This window comes from Sparus aurata, chromosome 13, assembly GCF_900880675.1.
Source record: "Sparus aurata chromosome 13, fSpaAur1.1, whole genome shotgun sequence".
NCBI lineage: Eukaryota > Metazoa > Chordata > Actinopteri > Spariformes > Sparidae > Sparus > Sparus aurata.
In genome coordinates this window covers 7077367-7094779 of record NC_044199.1, presented here as the reverse complement: position 1 = coordinate 7094779, position 17413 = coordinate 7077367, and the positions used below count along the sequence as shown (strand labels likewise).

At 44.9% G+C, this 17413-nt stretch overlaps 1 protein-coding gene across 4 annotated transcripts in view; it reads left to right on the top strand.

The window, feature by feature from the left end:
- LOC115594373 (seizure protein 6 homolog) overlaps nucleotides 1–17413 on the top strand; it is a 127713-nt gene that overhangs the window by 65791 nt on the left and 44509 nt on the right. For all 4 annotated transcript variants that reach the window (XM_030438428.1, XM_030438426.1, XM_030438425.1 and 1 more), the window contains 2 exons: nucleotides 8681–9445; nucleotides 9945–10066. In XM_030438428.1, coding sequence (XP_030294288.1) covers nucleotides 8681–9445; nucleotides 9945–10066 — 887 coding nt within the window. The remainder of the gene's footprint in view (nucleotides 1–8680; nucleotides 9446–9944; nucleotides 10067–17413) is intronic.

The window sequence follows — 17413 nt, the reverse complement described above, 5'->3', positions numbered from 1 at the left end:
TAGTTTTAAACACACACCCAGGTTTGTTTTAATAGTTTCATACCAGGTCACATTTTTCTGCATCAAAAAAAAAGGCTGCCTCTGTTTTATAGTGAATAAGGTAAAAATGTGAACACCATGAATTGTCTTAATTACTTACATTAAGACATTTCTTTGTAATTCAAGTTTTAATCTTGAAAATGAGGCATTCTCTATTTTACAGTTACATTTCCAGAACAGAAATCTGCTTTATTTATATATTTACTACTGTAATTTAGTAGACACAGTCGAGTCAAAGGTGATACTAAATGGAGGGAATTTGGGATTTGTCTTTTCGCTACGCCGTGAATCTCAAAATACTGCCAACAGCCACAAAAAACAAAATCATTTTGCCACATTTTTAGGAATGAAATATTATGTCAAACAGGCATTGAATGATTTATGAACAAACCTCTCTGTGGAAGCCTTATGGGGAAACAGACTATGAAGGTATGCATTGTAAAATTCCATACATTTTTCAAGAAAAAAAATGGAGGTGAAACATTTTAACTAATTATCACTACTTCATTGGGCTATGCAATTAATCTGTGCTCAGTGGCGGCACGGTGGTTTGCACCGTTGCCTCGTAGTTTTCTCTGTGGAGTTTGCATGTTCTTCCCGTGCTTGCATGGCTTTCCCCCCGGTGTTCCCCACCACCAAAAAAACATTTACATTAGGTTCATCCTTTAGTCAGTGCCCTTCACCAAGGGCACTGGCTAAGATCTGGGCGTGTACGTGCTGCCAGCTGCTTCTCGGGGATGGGATAAAGTCTCAGTTTCACTATTTTCTACTTCTTCCTTGTGCGTACATTCCCGCAGCAGAAATCTGAACTAAAATAAACACTTATATGTGCATTTAGACCTTTCAATTCCACCCGTCTTGGCGTGTTAATGAAGCAAAATAGCCCCAAAATCTCAAAATAAACGGGTGCATTCGGAAATGGTGTCCTCACTTCAAGCTCCTGCCCTTAAAAACAGTTCCAAATGTCAGCGACAGTGATGGCGTGACGTTACGTAGCTGAATGTGAGGGGGCATGAGGACACTTTAAGAGCGGGGCGAAAGTTTTCCACACTCTCAAGACCTCTGGCTTCCACTGAGACCTTCAGTGTGCTCTTCTAAATGTTCACACAGAGGAAGAAACATTTCACTGAACACATTCACTCCGAGGACAATAAATGGCGTTTTACTGTATCGGTGCCGTTGCTCAGCATAAGATAACAGTTATCTCATCCTGTCATGGTAATTACCACCTCTAATTTATGAATTACTGTAGCTCTAATTAACCAGCCTCAGTGTGCTGCGATGTAATGCAGTTACACGCATAACCTTTTAAGCGTGCGGCATGGTATCTGCTTTTTAGCTTGTTGGATCCGCTGGAGTGAATTAAGTTTAAGTGAGGTGCAGAGTTAACGCGCTGTATTAAATTTCCCCATCGGCTCCCGGCTGTACGTCTGCTCCGTCTGCCATCACTCTTTCAGCCCGTAGCAAAACACATTCTGGCCCGCGAGTGGCGCCACACGACCTCCACGGATGTACACATCTGTTGTCTCTTTGTGACTTTGCCTTCGTTGTCTTCGTCTCGCCGGCGTGTGAGGGGTTAAATGTGACAGCGTGACACCCGCTCTGTGAACCCGGCGGAGCACATCACGATCGCTTTGTTCTGACAGTAGACTGGTTATGCCAGCGTATTACAGTACATCTATACTTGATTGGAGTCCTTCAAGCACAATAAATTTAAATTGGCTGGCGGTAGGGTGTGATTTTCTAACGGCGGATGGAAACAGGTGAGAACAGCGCCTGTCTGTGTTGCTATATGGGGACTCGAAAGTCTGGCGAGGGTTGTCACTTCTGTCAACTTGTCAATAAGACGTGCCCGGCTGGATACCGATCAAACGACCAGAATTTCTGCATTTCATTACAGCTTGTGTCTGAACGGATATTTGACGCCATCTCTAATATTAACATGAAAACAAAAGGATCTTTAGTTCTGCAATTGTTTGTACCACACCTATGTTTTTGTTCCCGCCCAGCGAAATGTATGAATCCTCTCGTGTTAACAGCCGAATAGTTCAATTGCAGTCGAAAAATCAAAACTATGACGTCGGGGTTGGAGCTAAGCCGGTAGAGGAGGTGTCCCACGTACAGAGGCTTTGTCCTCGCTGCAGCCGCCCAAGGCTCGAGTCGTGGCCTACTGCGTATCAGCCCACCTCTCTCTCTCTTCCTGTTTCCTGTCATCTCTGAAGCTGTCCTGTCAATAAAGCGGTCCTATCAAAAAAAACCAACATGACACAGCATACTGGACTTTAGTCGTACGGTCGCAGTTCAGTAGGGTTTAAGCAACAACGCCATCCGCTTAGGTTTAAGAAAAGATTGCAGTTTGGCTTATTGACGTCTTTGCTGCCATGATAATTACTACAGCCCCTCGAGGTGATGGCCTACCAGTAAATGTAAATACAGGTTTTGATAAGCTGCTTGCGCAGTTGACCTATACAGTCAATTTTCTGATTAGGGTGGGGTGAATATTTTGATTGAAGTGTATTTAACTTGTTTGGATTTACATTGTCGTGTATTAAGAGTAGGCCTTTTATGCTTTCCTTCAGTGTGTTATCGGCTTTTGTACGTGTCAAGGGTCTCGAAAGTTAAAAAAGCCACAAGTCTCTCCCATAGCCTCTTGACGTCTAACCCCAAAATAAATGTATGAACCCGAAAATGAGTTCATTATGTTTCCTTTAAGGCTAAGATTGCTCCATGCATGGACAACGACAAGATAAATTGTCTACCTGTTTAATCTATTCTATGGCTTTTATCCAGAGAAATGTTTTTTTAATCATCTTTTTCATGTTCACAGTCTGGTCAGGCCAGTAATCTAATTTAGCCGGCACGCTTCACAACTGCATAGTTTGCATAATTAGAAAGTATGCATTTCCCAAGCTAGTTGCAACTTTGAGATTGTACTCACGTGAGCGTAAATATGCAATTTCACAATCAAATCTCGATTTCATCTTTGATATTTCAGGGAATTTCAGACGCAGAGACGAAAAGAATTCAACCCAATTTACGACCAACGAATGCAACACTGTAATTGGTTCCTTCCAGTTTTGCATTTATTGATCTTTATCGCAAATTGCACTTAGGAATTCAGTTTTTCTGCTCCGTTCCCTCAAACACCCAATTAAGGCTCGAGAGGAGGACGGTGCGGTAGCGCTACTTGCTCCTCTGTAATCACCTCTGTGAGGTCTCCAACCTGGACACATTGATCCCGTATTGATCTGTGTATGAGAAACTCTGGTCTAACCCAGTTCTCCATTCTCGCTCCCCACATTCACTCGATATTCCGACAGGCAGGAGCTCTAGACGGTCAAAAAGCTGACCAATGCGCAGACAGAGAGGGAGACAAAGACGAGAAAATACGAGGCAGAGTTCAGCCTGTAGTTCAACGCAGCCGAGCCAACACTCTGAAAAAACTCCCCAGCTTTACTACACGATATGATGTGTGTGTGTGTGTGTGTGTTTTAAGATCCCTCTATACTTAGCAGTTATGAGGAGGGGGCAGCCTTCCCTACTTCAATCATTCATGAAGACCTCCCCTTTACACTCTTTATCCCCGCCGCTTGTGTCGAATATGCTTAGTTCGCCTTTATAGTGCAGCTTTCGCCGCTCTTGTTGTGACAGAATAAGGCTACAAGGAAATGTTTCTCCTCCATCTCAGAACATCAAAAGGTCTTTGAATTGCTTCTGTCGCTAAGAAAGATAAATGTGGCGTTGCGTCTGCCAGTAAAATGTAAAACCATGTGTCATTTCTGTCGGCCGGGGAGAGGCTTTGTAACAAAACTGTTTACTCTTCCTCTTGAATGGCCTGATCAAACTTTTATTAGCTGGGTGGCGGTGAAACTACTCTGCATCAGCAAAATGTTACAATGGCTTACAACTTACTTTCAAAGTTTTATGAGCAGAGCGGCGCTTCTCCCGCGGCCCGAGTTCGTTTTTCACGTTCAATCAGACACCGTTTTCTCATTTCAAACCTAAATGTATGTTTCCTGTTAAGGGATTTACTAACAGAATCGATAAAGATAAAGACGTTTTTTGTTTTTTTTTTCGGGGAGAGCCTTGGCAAGCGGATAAACATCTATTTCAGGTAGGAAGGAACAAGCCGCTCGCACCGATAATCAATGCACCCAGAATGAGCCAGTCAAGTATGTTGAGAAGTGATCACGCGGGGATCTCACAGGTATAGATGTAAAGACTGGCCGTGTAGCTGGTGAAGTCTAAATTATACAGTGGCCCTGAAGTGCAAATCACAACAGCCAATAAAAATAGAAATAGAAATAGAAGGTACAAAATCGAAAAACACAACTGCAAAATTGCAAAACACAACCACAAAATCACAAAAAAACAACCGCAAAATCACAAAACACAACCACGAAATCACAAAACACAACCGAAAAATCACAAAACACAACCACAAAATCACAAAACACAACCGAAAAATCACAAAACACAACCGCAAAATCACAAAACACAACTGCAAAATCACAAAACACAACCGCAAAATCACAAAACACAACTGCAAAATCACTAAACACAACCGCAAAATCACAAAACACAACCAAAAAAAATCACAAAACACAACCACAAAATCACAAAACACAACCGCAAAATCACAAAACACAACCACAAAATCACAAAACACAACCGCAAAATCACAAAACACAACTGCAAAATCACAAAACACAACCGCAAAATCACAAAACACAACCACAAATAGAAAAACACAACTGCAAAATCACAACACACAACCACAAAATCACAAAACACAACTGCAAAATTGCAAAATACAACCATAAAATCACAAAACACAACCGCAAAATCACAAAACACAACCACAAATGGAAAAACACAACTTGCAAAATCACACAACACAAATCACAACTGCAAATAGTTCAGTCATTTGCGGTTGTGTTTTCATATCTGGCGTTGTGATTTGCACTTCAGGGCCACTGTACAACCAGAAGTTATACAACAGGATTTATCTGGCAATTTCAAGGCACAAACTATTTTAAGGAAATGTCAGTCAAACTCACTCAAAAAAAGGCATTTATGAATATATTGGTATGTTGTTACCAACCGTGACACATCCCCATATTTTTTTAACATGGACTGAAACATCGTGCTGCCAGTCAGACGACCTCTCCGAACCATTTTAAAGTGAATCTCATGTCTGTTTTGACTCCCAGCCGAGGCTCCCTTCATCTCGTCGGAGCGCTGTCGCAAACAGCAAACGCTCACCGTGACGAAATCTGACTCATTCGCTGCCTGTGTCAACAGCATCCTCTCATCTATAAGCATGAAAAGTGTGCTGGCAGCTTTTCTCCCTCATTAAGGCAAACTGTCATCCTGAATGCAAGCTAATTAAGGTGTCAAAGCAGCCGCCATTGTTTCATGTAGACACATGTACGCAGACAAATAAGAGGATTATATGAACTCCCCCGCTGTTTTCATATTTGTCTTTGCCACGTTTTTTAAGCAAAACAAAAGAAAAAAAACATAGAGCATGCATTGCCTGTGTTGTTGGCTTCAGGTAAACATTTATGTTTTAGCATCTGCCTGTATCTGCAAGCCGGCTGTATGCAGCTGCACCGAGTGAAGATCTGTAGTGAAATGCTGGACGGAGGTTTGACAGTGAAGGGAGAGAAAATTAAGAAAGATGGGAGATTGCATTGATGCCAGAATGAAAGCCAGAATTCGCAGTCAGCCGAGGTATTTTTAGTCAGCTCCTCTCACCATCCCAAAAGGACGATGATTGCCATGGATGTTTTTTTTTTTTTTTTTTTGTGTCCAGCAGCACCCAAAGAAATACACTGTACTTTCTACCTTTATCTTTAGACTGAAAGAAATCCTGCCAGCACACACCTTAGCACATGATAAACCCTAAAGAAAAAACTCTCTTTACGCATAATGGTTCATAAACGAGGCAAACATCTTCGCTGTCACCTGAGTTTGTCTAACTAGCAGCCAGCCGGAGAGCGCTTTGATGGCTTCAGGATCGCCGTCCTGTCAGAGCCATCTTTGCTAATGTTTACACTGTCTGGGGGATTATTCGCCCGTGGCTGGAAACATCCATTCATCCGATTTACTCATCAACAACTTTGGAGAAAATGTAGCAGACAATGGGGTGATTATGGCACTTTTGGACCCGCGGTACAATCATTTGGCGCGAAAAAAACCCCCCACTTTAGTGCATTAACCGATTGGCCGATCGGTCCTTCTTGGGCTGTTAAAAGATATGCTGATGTTCTAACTGCAAGTCTTTAACGAGTTGTACAGTGTGCCGGGCTGTAGATTCGCTTGTCTCTTCGTACAGTTGGAGAAAGGCTCTGTGCTGTAGCTGAAACCAGAATCCTGCCTGAAGCAAAGTCGCCGCTAAACCGTTCAAGGGTAAACGGGGTAGATCTCTCAGTGATTTCACACGCTGATTAAGGCTGATAAGACAGGTGTTACACAGACAGGTGTCGCCGTCATGTGCAGCTTTAATCTTTCCACTCTTTAATTTAATAATCAGGTTTGTGTGTTTTACTTCCGTCTGCTGGTTTCTGTTTTATTATTTTCTGGGGGGGGGGCGTTATTGCAATCACTTATTAAATCAGCGGCGCACCTGCAGGTACTAAAACTTTTACTGTGTTTATGTGACTACCTTTTATTAAAACCGGAGCTCGGTCTGTCTTTTTTAAACGGATTAGCAGCGTCGTTGCCCAAAAAATGCAAAGAGGCTGCGGAGGACATCTTTTGTTTTTTGGGGGGGCTTTTACTCTGCAAAATGTAATTTAAAAGTTCCGTTTAAACTTCGGCAAGTTGTCTTCTGTCACTCGCAATGTGTCAAAGAACAGAGGAGTCGCGTAGCATCCATTCCTCTTTACTGTTACAAGTCAAACACATTGCAGAGCGGGTACATTTACTTTCTACATTCGATGTATTCTTTAAGGAACACCAACACGAATATATGATGGCTATGTCGAGCATGTCTCTGCAATCTACATTCAGCCGTAACTTTAAGTTTCTTTATGTTACAAACCAACGTTTCTTTCAGTTGCGACTTTACATTCATTTATGTTTTAACTTTAATGTTTCCTCATGTTAAAATGTCAAAACTGCGCTTGTAATCCGGTTAAGTTCGGCGCACAAACCCTTGGTTAGGGTTAGGAAAAGATCATGTTGTGGCTTTCCAGATTTTTCACCACTAATATGAGTGGAAAAGTTTATTTGTATAGCGCAATTTAGAAACAAGGCAACTCAAAGTGCCTTGAACATGACATGAAAAGACATTAAAAACAAGTAGGAAGACATCAAGAAACAAAACATTCAAACGAGTTACGAAATAGGAAAGCAGAGCGAAAATAAAATAGGTTTAAAAAGAGACAAGACTAGATGATAAAAGTCACAGTGCAGTTCAAAGCCTTAAAATCGCTTCAGTGAGAAGCAGTGGCAGACAGACGGGTCCTCAGTCTTGATTTAAGAGAGGTGAGAGTTGGAGCAACTTTAAACTATTTTAAAGTGAATCTTAGTCTGTTTTGACTCCCAGCCGAGCGTTCATTTTTGTTGTGACCACTGGGTTGGGATCACTGTTTTGGTTCTTTTCATTTGTTTTAGACTTTTCATACGTTATCATACCGCTCTTTTTACATTTTTGAATCTGCACTGAGTGTATTTTTGCACTTGACACCCTACCGTTTCATCCACTCATTGAGATTTTTTTGTTGTTCGTTTTTGGTTTACATAATTGAGTGTGCTGTACTGAATTATGGGAAACTTGATCGTTCTTCCCGTGGAACAGCTCAACAGCGCTGGCGCTGGTGTTTGAGCGGTGTGTGTTCGAGCGGTGTGTGTTTGTGCTGCCGGATCAAAAGGAAGAACGAGAATACAAGCCAACAGAAGAACGCCTCAGAACAATATGTGTTTTTTAAACCTTTTTATCCTACAAGTAACTAGACTATTTCTGCACGGCGCGTCTCCGCTCTGAGATTTAACTGCCTGCGGGGCGTGATTGTTGAATTTGTCTTTGATAATAAACGGGCTTTCTGCGAGCTGCTACTCACCACTGTCAGCATTAATAAGTCACAGGAGCCTTAAAAGAACATCCTTGTAGTCGATGCACGGTTTTTCTCCTTGAGTGCAGTTCAATAAATACGTATAGAATGTTATCGGCGGAGAGAAGAGGTCTGATTTTATCGCTGAAGATGCGCTTGAGAAAAACTGGATGTCATAATCACATCATGCGTACTGTATGCTGCTCGTAGTGACCTACATATGTCAACCCATCAGGCTGTTTTGCTCTTATTAAAAGCTTCTATAATAGATATAACGGATTATTCTTACTATACTGCACCCCGCCTACCAAAGCCCCGCACACACACACACACACACACACATAGGCGCGCACATAATGAACTGATTTAAATAGCAACAAAGTATGTGTGGAAGAATTATACTTGGGGACAGCCTCTCACCTCATTAGGCATAATTTTGGTAGATTATAGGCTGGCTGGCTTGATGATTCTATAATGAAGCTGTCAAGAAGACGTACCGCTCTTGTGTACTATACGTTGCTTCTGTAGCTCGCTGGCCTGTAAAATTCAACTCAACACAACCCTGTTCTCTCGCCCTTTAGGTCCAAGGGAAAGCATGGGCGTCAGTAGCAGGGCGATGTACCCGGACAGGGACGCGTCGACGATGGACGCGGAGAGCGAGGTCCACGCCATCACCACCGTGCCGCCGGTAAACATCCCGAACCACCAGCCCGTCTTCAGAGGCATGCTGCTCCACGAGCACCTGCTCACGAGGGACTTCCAGGGAGACCAGCACTTTTTCAGCAGGGATGGCTCCCTGGCCGCGTACTCCACCGTGCCTGGCTCTGTGTCCGACCCAGGCGACCCCGTCACTCAGCTGGTGCCCCACGAGGACGCCCCGGCCTTCTCGGACATCGCCACTACGGCCACGGCGGCCGCCACCACCCCGCTGACCACGTTCTCTCCCACGACACCGAGGCCGCCCATGTCTCTCCCTCAAAAGAAGTCACCGGAGGAGAAGATCAGAGGGGAGGATAAGGTAGAGCCGACGACAGACTCCCTCACCACTCAAGTGACGCCGAACAAAAGAGGTCCACTCGGGGAAAAGAGCCCGGTGGCTTCCTCATCCACGCAGAGGGGTCGATCTCGAAGCTGGAGTGCTTCTCCAGCTGAGGCCACCCTCGCGCCCTCCTCGATGAGGATGGAGAAAGGCGAGGCGAGGGAAACAGATGTGAAAAATAAAAGCGGCCCAGATCAAACGCTCCGCGACTCAAATCCAGCGCCCCACGATGGAGGCACCCCCACCACCACCACCACGTCCACAACCGTCACCACAACCACCACCATCACCACCATGCAGACAGCAGGTAGGGCTCTTTCATCCTCTCTCTGACTTTCAGCGATGTACCGAGCAGAACATCCGGATGACTTTGTGAAATAAATAGCAGCAGAATTCAAATAACTTTCCCCCTGATGGATCCTCAAAGTTAACAGAACCTCACCCCAAATGTTTAACACATCCATCCCAGAGGATGGAAAAAAATTAGACGTCAGGTCACCGGAATAACTGCTGTTCAACTTTGCATGCCGCACACGGCTCTTCGTCTCTCCACCTGGGATAGCGAAGTTGCTCATGTGTCAAAAACAGAATCTGATTTCCCCCCGATGTGTCCCGTCCGTCCTCTCCACCGGCCGCAGAGGCCTGGAAGCACAAGATGAGCAGTGTCGGAGTGGAACTCTGCAGAGATAGTTAGAAGGGGTTACGGGGGTTCGTGGAGACACAGGTGGGCTGTGTGAAAGATCAGCAGGCTGGGAAATAAAAAAAAAAAAAAAAGAATCACTTGTCTTTTTTACCTTCTTCCACAGAGCCGTGCAGTCTGAATTTCACCGACCCCGAGGCTAACATCGAAATCCTGCAGCAACCGGACTCTGGAATGGAGTGCAACTACTTTGTGACCGTGTACCTGGGATATGGCATCGAGGTTCAGGTCAGTGCTGAAGGTTACTGTGATGATGTATGATGTTATTAGCTGCATTTTTAAGCCCCCAATATACAACTAATGATAAAGCAGTGAAGTTCAAAACTGCATCTTTAAACCTGAGTGTTACTGCCACCAAATCCCCTTGGTTCCAAAAAGTCATGTGATCCAATGTTAATCCAAAAATATGAAGAAGATGAGAATTGTGCCGTTTGGCTCTACATAAGCACATGTCACGAAGGCAAAAATAATGTTGACGGAGAAGGATTTTGTTCATCGGGTAAAGAGCACAGACATATTTCAGCTTGGCCTTAGCTGTTACAGTGTTTCGCCGGTTCTTGTGTGGGCTGATGGAGATAGACAGGCAGCAAATTGCTGAGGTGAGTGGGTGGAGAAGGGGCACAAGTGATGGGGTCTGTCTCAGGTTGAATGTTTGCTTGCTAAGTCTTCTCACAAAAGGTTATAAAAATTAACTGTCAGTGTGCGCGTTCCCTGGCATTTGCAATTCCTCAAACGCCTCATTTACCACCGGAGACTTTAAAATGTGCGAGCTTTGTCTTGCCGCCTCTGGAGGGCCGAGATAAGTCTTGACAGAGTATATGTTTTTGAGAGTGTGTTTTTTTTTCTTTCCAAAGCTTCCTCCTGGAGTAACTTCAGTAAATCTTGAGGCGCCGTTATGCACGGGCGCACCTACCTGCACGTGTGCATGCGTGCGTGCACACACACACACACACATATATGCATTTTCACCACATTTGATGCATCAGCTCTTGACTTCCTTCTGCTGCCTCGGTGCATTCGGTGGAACATTTCATTGGGGCTGCGAGTGGAAAACATATAGACATTTTATCATCGCGCACCAGGCCTGAAAGAGAAACAGGAGGGGAGCCATGTGTTTCAGCAGGCGCAATGTGAGCAGATGGGGCCACAGTCTCCCTCCCACTTACAGCTAAACTGATATTGATCTGATGGCAAACTATACCGAAAACCGCTCGGCACGGCTGAACAGAACGAGGAGCCGCCGTCTCCGTTCCCCAGCAAAGACATCAGCTCGCTGAAGATTGAAAGATAGAAATTGAAGTCAAGTTGGTGTCATACCTTCTCATCAGCGGCGTGTGAAGCTCCTCCGCCTGGAGGCTCTTTCCCAGGTCCCGAGGTTTTTAAAGGAATGAGCGAGATCACAGGGTAGACTCGCGGAGCAGCGGTGTGCACAGGAACTGTCACGCAAGCGGGGGGGGAACATTTCCACCTCGCATTTTGACTGTTTCTTTTTTTTAACACGAGGTTGATATTCAGCTCTCGACTTCCTCCTCACTCACCTGCGCTTAATTCTCGAGGTAAGCGGGAGGGAGATGGACACATATTAAGCCTTTTCATGGGATTTACTGTTTTTTTTTTTCTTTTTCAAAAGGACTTATCAGCACACAAACACACACGCATATATGCAGGAAGACACAGATAAAAACCACGCATTCCAATCTGAAAGTTGAGAGCGAGGCAGCTGCAGAGCTAGCGGTGTTGCTGGCTAATATCCTCTTTTGTATTCACGCGAGCTCTGCCGTGTCTCGGTCAGCCACCCTTTATAATATCTTTTTTTTGGCATTTTGCCTCAGTTCACAGCGGAGAGTGACAAGAAACACGAGGGGGAAACAACAAGAGTCCCCAGCAGGATTTCAACCGGGCGCCACCATCTCATGTACCTAGAAACCCTTCGTCTTTTGTTTATTTTTTCGCCTTTTTCTGCATTGATCATCGCGCCGGCAAGGAAGAAGGAGAGATAAACACTTGAAAGATGTATTCCACTGCTGGGAAGGTGGTTCTTTCATTAAACCGGCCTGTCTATGCAGGAGAAATATTTTTCAGATTCCTGCCACGACTAGAGAAAAACAGAGAGATAGGGGCCGGGGTATTCCCTTTTGCTCAAGCGGCAGAAGAATGTCGGGCCCAGGGCGCAGAATCACCAACCAAACGGCTAGCAAATGTTCAGGTTTTTGCCAGCCACTCACCAGATTACCAGCAATTGCTTTTTTTTTTTTTCTTTGTAAGGAAATCAAAATAGATTTGCATGTCCTACAAGCATTTGGCCGGTGACTTGTGCTAATTTTACGCCCCGACTGGGCCGCACTGCACCACTAAACGCTCCGGCTGCTGGATGATGATGCGCTGTGAGTTGGGCAGCGCTCGTGTTTTTGGCCTGTCGCGGCTTCTCGCATATTGAATCAGGCAACGCGGTAACAGAATCTTGATTCGTATTTGATCAGCGTTGCCAAGTGTTCGGGGTTTGATCTGAGTTTTGTCAGCCTCTTCTCTCCCTCAAGACGTTTTTTTTCTTCTTTTTTTTCCTGTGGCGACAGACATCAAACCGAAGGAGACGCTCAGGGTTATGGGTAAAGGGCTGGCCGCTATGATTGGAAGATTACGTCCCCATCCTAGGAAAAAAAAAAAAAAATGTGGCGATGGAGTTGGGCAAACAACACATGCGGAGATACAATCTGTAGTTTGAACAACGGCCCTGGAGCCGGCAAACGTTTTGTGTCCTCCTTTGTGTGAGCGAGATTTGTTGAACTTTCCAGGGACTTCATTTATTGAAAAGGGCACATCGTATCACACATTTCATTTTCCTGTCTTATTTCAGAAATGTGTGTATGGACACATGACTGCGGTGCGGTCACTGTCTGAGATGCGGATGCTTCGCTGAGCGATGCGACAGCAGAAATAACATGCTGAACAGTTCAATTAAGCTCCGTAGATGAATTTTCCCCTTTCTTCTCATTCGGAAAGTCCTGTTTTTCATCAGGTTTGACCGGCGCAATTGTGACGACACTAAATCATAGATCCAATTACAACCGAGGGTTGAAATGAACTGTTGTCGTAGCGGGCGAATTGATTGTTTCCACTTTGCTGATGAGCTTATTTGTCATCGTCTCCCAGCGATCTCTGGGGGGATCACAGACCTCCCCCACCTCACCACCACCACCACCACCACCGCTCGCGACTTCTCCGGTCGGATCATGGACAGTTTATTAATTCAGGGCCAGAGGATTTTTTATTTTTTTATTTTTTTCTTTCTCACAGAATCTAAGAGTATTAGTATTCACTTTGATCCGCGTTTTGAAAGCATTTACTGTGGCTGAACATTAACACGGGTGAAAAAATGGGCTCCGCACTTCAGGAGCAGAGGAGCCGTAGGAGGGACGTTATGGCCGGAGTGCATGTTCTTGTTTTTGGCAGCCGGCCTCCTTTTTATGGAAGGGAGTCATCATTATAGCAGACACACCGGCAGCTGGCAAAGGGCGCAGGAAGGATGCTAGGTGAAAGAGAAAAAACTCTGAAGGACAAACGAGGTTACCGTATGATAAATGTTTATGTTGATGTGTCCCCGCGGCTCAGTAAATCACGGTATACTCACACTGTGCAGGCACGGCGTCTGTCATTTCCAACACGCGGACCCCCCGTCTGATTTCGGGGGGGGGGGGGGGGGGGGGGGGGCAGCGTTCGGAAAAAAATAGAGAGATTGGTGGGGAATAAATAAGCAAGATCAGACATTTTCTGTGTTTAGTCAATACTCCTTTCAGCGGTTTGGCAGCTTGCGAGGGGAGGGAGGGATGAAAAATGTATCAGGAGAATTTACTGCCCTCAGCCTGACTGTTCAACCTCTCTGCCACAGCTAACGGCACATAATGCATCGCCCCATCTGGCGACTCTGGCCGCGTTACAATTTATTTGCAGAATAATTGCGCAGATATTAGGAGGCTGATGTAACACCCCAAAACGTCCAAGCACACGAGATACACCGATACTGTCATAAACCTTGCAAGTGTTGCACATAGGTATTGCTGAAATATGTGGAATATCGTGGTTTTGCAGATAGAGGACAAACTGTCAGGTATGAGTTGTGGATTTTTGTCATTGACATACTTTGCTATTATATGAAGTTTCGCGATGAAGAGTAATTTGTAAGCCAGAGCGGTATGGAGGGTGCGTTGCACTCAGCGTTCGCGTCCTTGAAAACTTTGCCGACAGGTTTATCTCAGCCTTACCGCGCGCTTAGGTCGATCCGAGTGCGGTGAATTATTACTAACAGAGATATTCAATTTAAATTCAGCTCAAGATACTTTATTTGTCCGCGCGGTGGCGATTTAAGGCTCGTGGCATAGTTGCACACAGATGCAAACGAAGTCAGTACACAGCAGGTTGAGAACTCAGGCAAAAATCAGGTAAGATAGACTAAATTGAACTAAATCAGCTAAAGGATGTTTACAGTATTTGCATGAGACCCAAACTCATTGAGATGGATCGACACCGCTGTAAGTTAATGGCAATTTCATGATTATGTCAAGACCTCGACTGTGTCACTCAATTTTGGATGATTTCAAAGATATTCACCCACGAATGAGCACTGCTCTTGAAAGCTGAAGTCCACTGTATTTATACACGCACGCAGAAAATGACAGCTTTTTTCTTTTTTTTTTTTTTCTTTTACCAGCGAATTGCTGATATCTTAAGCACATCTTATTTCTGTCCTCTCTATCCGTCTCCTGCCCTTCTCCGGCACTCGATCCAGCAATAAGGTTTAAGCAGAGGACAGATGGAGGTTTTCCAGAACTGGGCTGTGGCGTTAAAGTGCTTAAAATCTGTTTTGGGGCTTTTTTTTTATTTGATCAAATAAATCCTCTGGGTTAGCAAGCTATCAGCTCCTTCCAGGCCATCTGTCCCGCTCTGATTTCTCCCGTCTCCTCGTCTTAGGATCTACCTGCCTCGGTCTCGAGGAGTTACCATCCGAGCCTCTGCACAGGTCGTCCCGGCTCTGTTTCATGGTGGCCACATCGATGCACTCTCGCTGAAAGGAGAATGTATTGTGTGGCGGGAGGACTGAGAGCGGTTGATACATTTCAGGGGTTAGGAGCCCAGACGTGGCCAATTTCTCGCGCTGCCTCAAAGGCTGATTGGGGGGGCGCTTCCATTTTTCTGACAGGTTTAAAGCGGCATCATTCTAGAAGACGGCGAGGGAGGATTTGAGGTCAATACTGTATAAGTCATTTCTTTCTTTTCTCAATCCCTCTCGCGAGTTTTTCATCCACTTTTTCCTTCTGCTTCCATATCCACCCGAGCCTCATTTCTCCTTTTGTTTTTGCGTCTCGCTCATCTACCTCCGACTCACTCCGTTTTGAGTTCCTCCGGGTGAACCAGGGGATAAATCAGCAGAGCACGGGAATGAATTAACACGACCTGACTCGCTCATTTTCTCATCAGTGTCTTTTTCTTTTCTCCCTCAGATGCTTTCGGATGCACATAACACGCTTTTATAATGATAATTGAAGCTGATCAGTGTTTTAAATGTATAATTTAAATCATGACAAAATAGTCCTTTGATTTAAAGGAACAGTTTGCCCAAAAAATGAAAGTTAAGTCTTTTATCTTTCCACCCTCAATGTCAATGGAAAGTCCGGTGAAGTTTTGTAGTCCAGGAAAACGTTTCTGGAGCTTCAGAGCCGAGCAGCGATGGTAGACCGAGACTTGTTTTTAACACCAAAAATCAAATAAAGTGAGTAAATGAAACGGATCCATGCACTTTGCCGAGCATAATTTAAGTTTGCGGAAGCCCAAAGATCCCAAACTGATTTGAAAGATAAAAACGATATCTTAGCTGTAGCTACGAAGCTAAAAGCGTTAGCGCGTACCCCCGTCTTAACTGGGTGTAGCCGCTCAGTCGCTTGCAGGATCTCAGAGATTCTGGGATTCTGGGAACTTTGATTGCGTCAGACAAGCTGATTGAAGCCTAAAACAAACAACAACCTTTAAAACAAGTCCCCATCTACTTCAGTTGTTTAAGAGAATGCTGCAACGCCGTTTTTTGTTTTTGTTTTTTGCTACGTAGCTCCAGAAATGTTTTGTGGACTACAAAATCTCACCCGACTTATCGGCACGAGGGTGAGAAGACGGTGACAGAATTTTTTTATTCTTTGGGCAAAAACGTCCTTTAACTTTCATGCCATTATGATGAGCTGTAAATCTCAAAATTGTCAAGCGAGTGAAAGAGAACCCAAAACTTCTCCTTTGTTCAATTCCTTAATTAAACCTCATAAATATGAAACGGAGGCCGGGAGTCTCGGCGGAGAAAATTACAGCTTCCGAGTTTCTCGTCCTCAAATGAGCGAAAATACTGTTTCAATCCAAAACAAAGCAAAAAACATAAAACCAAAACGTCTAATGAGCTCAAGGCTGTATGTGCTAATAACCCGCACTTCAGGTGGGGATGAAGTACCGTCAGGGTGGATCATCGGCGAAGAGCTCCTTAAAGGATTGAGATGTTACAGAGCATGCCAAATGTTTATAGCTAACCCCGACGCGAGGGGTTAACGATTGGTGTTTGATGCTGCCTCCGCGACCGCGCTCCTCTGACTCCAATCAATAGTCATGTTAATAAGCAGCGCCAACACTTGATACACGGTCTCCTCTCAGTGCTGGGTGAATTGCCGTATTGATCCTTGCACTCTCATTTTAATTCCAGTATTTCTTACAAAAGAAGCACAGTGCACATGGCATTGACCGCGGCTGTGGGCAGCTGATGAGCGAGGGGAATTAAATTTTGTTTTGTTGGTGTTCAGTGACCGCTAGCGCTCTCATCAAATAAAGAGGGCCACGGGGAAAGCATTATGAAATTTCCACCAGAAAGAAAAACTCCTTCTTTATGAAAAACGCTGATTGCTGTGATCCTTCCTCCTCACCTCTGACATACAGAAAGGGGTGTCTTAACAAGGTAATGCACATGTTTTGGCCGTTCTGGTCCCCGGCAGCACGAATGACACAACACCTAGCAGCTATGTCCCAGAGAAACTGATCCCGCCTGAATAATGGAGGCCAAGGCGGGCTTGCTGCCTTTAATCAACTTGAGATGAGGCAGAAGGAAGCCTTCATCATGTTGCGCCTTGGGGGAGAAAGACGGGACATAAAGAAGGCCAGTTTGATCTTGATTAGCTTTTTAGGGTGTCAGGGCTTCTCTGAGATGAGTTTTCATGGGGCCCAGCCACCCCGAGAGGAACGCTTTCAGGTGACACTAATTGCTCCTCCACCCAGCTAGCTGTCATAAAGGCAGAAGACTCAGTCTGGCAGAAGGCTGCGCTCTCTCCAGCTCTGTTTTCGCCGTCACGATGAGGATGGGGGAGTAAAGAGGCGTTCGAGAAAATATGAAGAGTAATCAGCAATGCATGAATTTAAATCTATGCAAAGACGCACGCTGCGGCAAATAAACGGAGATGTCAAGGCCCGAGAGGCACCTCAGAGAGCGAGGCTGATTTATCAGAGGAGCAAGAGCCTCGTCTCATTGACGCGATTTAAATACCGCAGGTCTCCAAG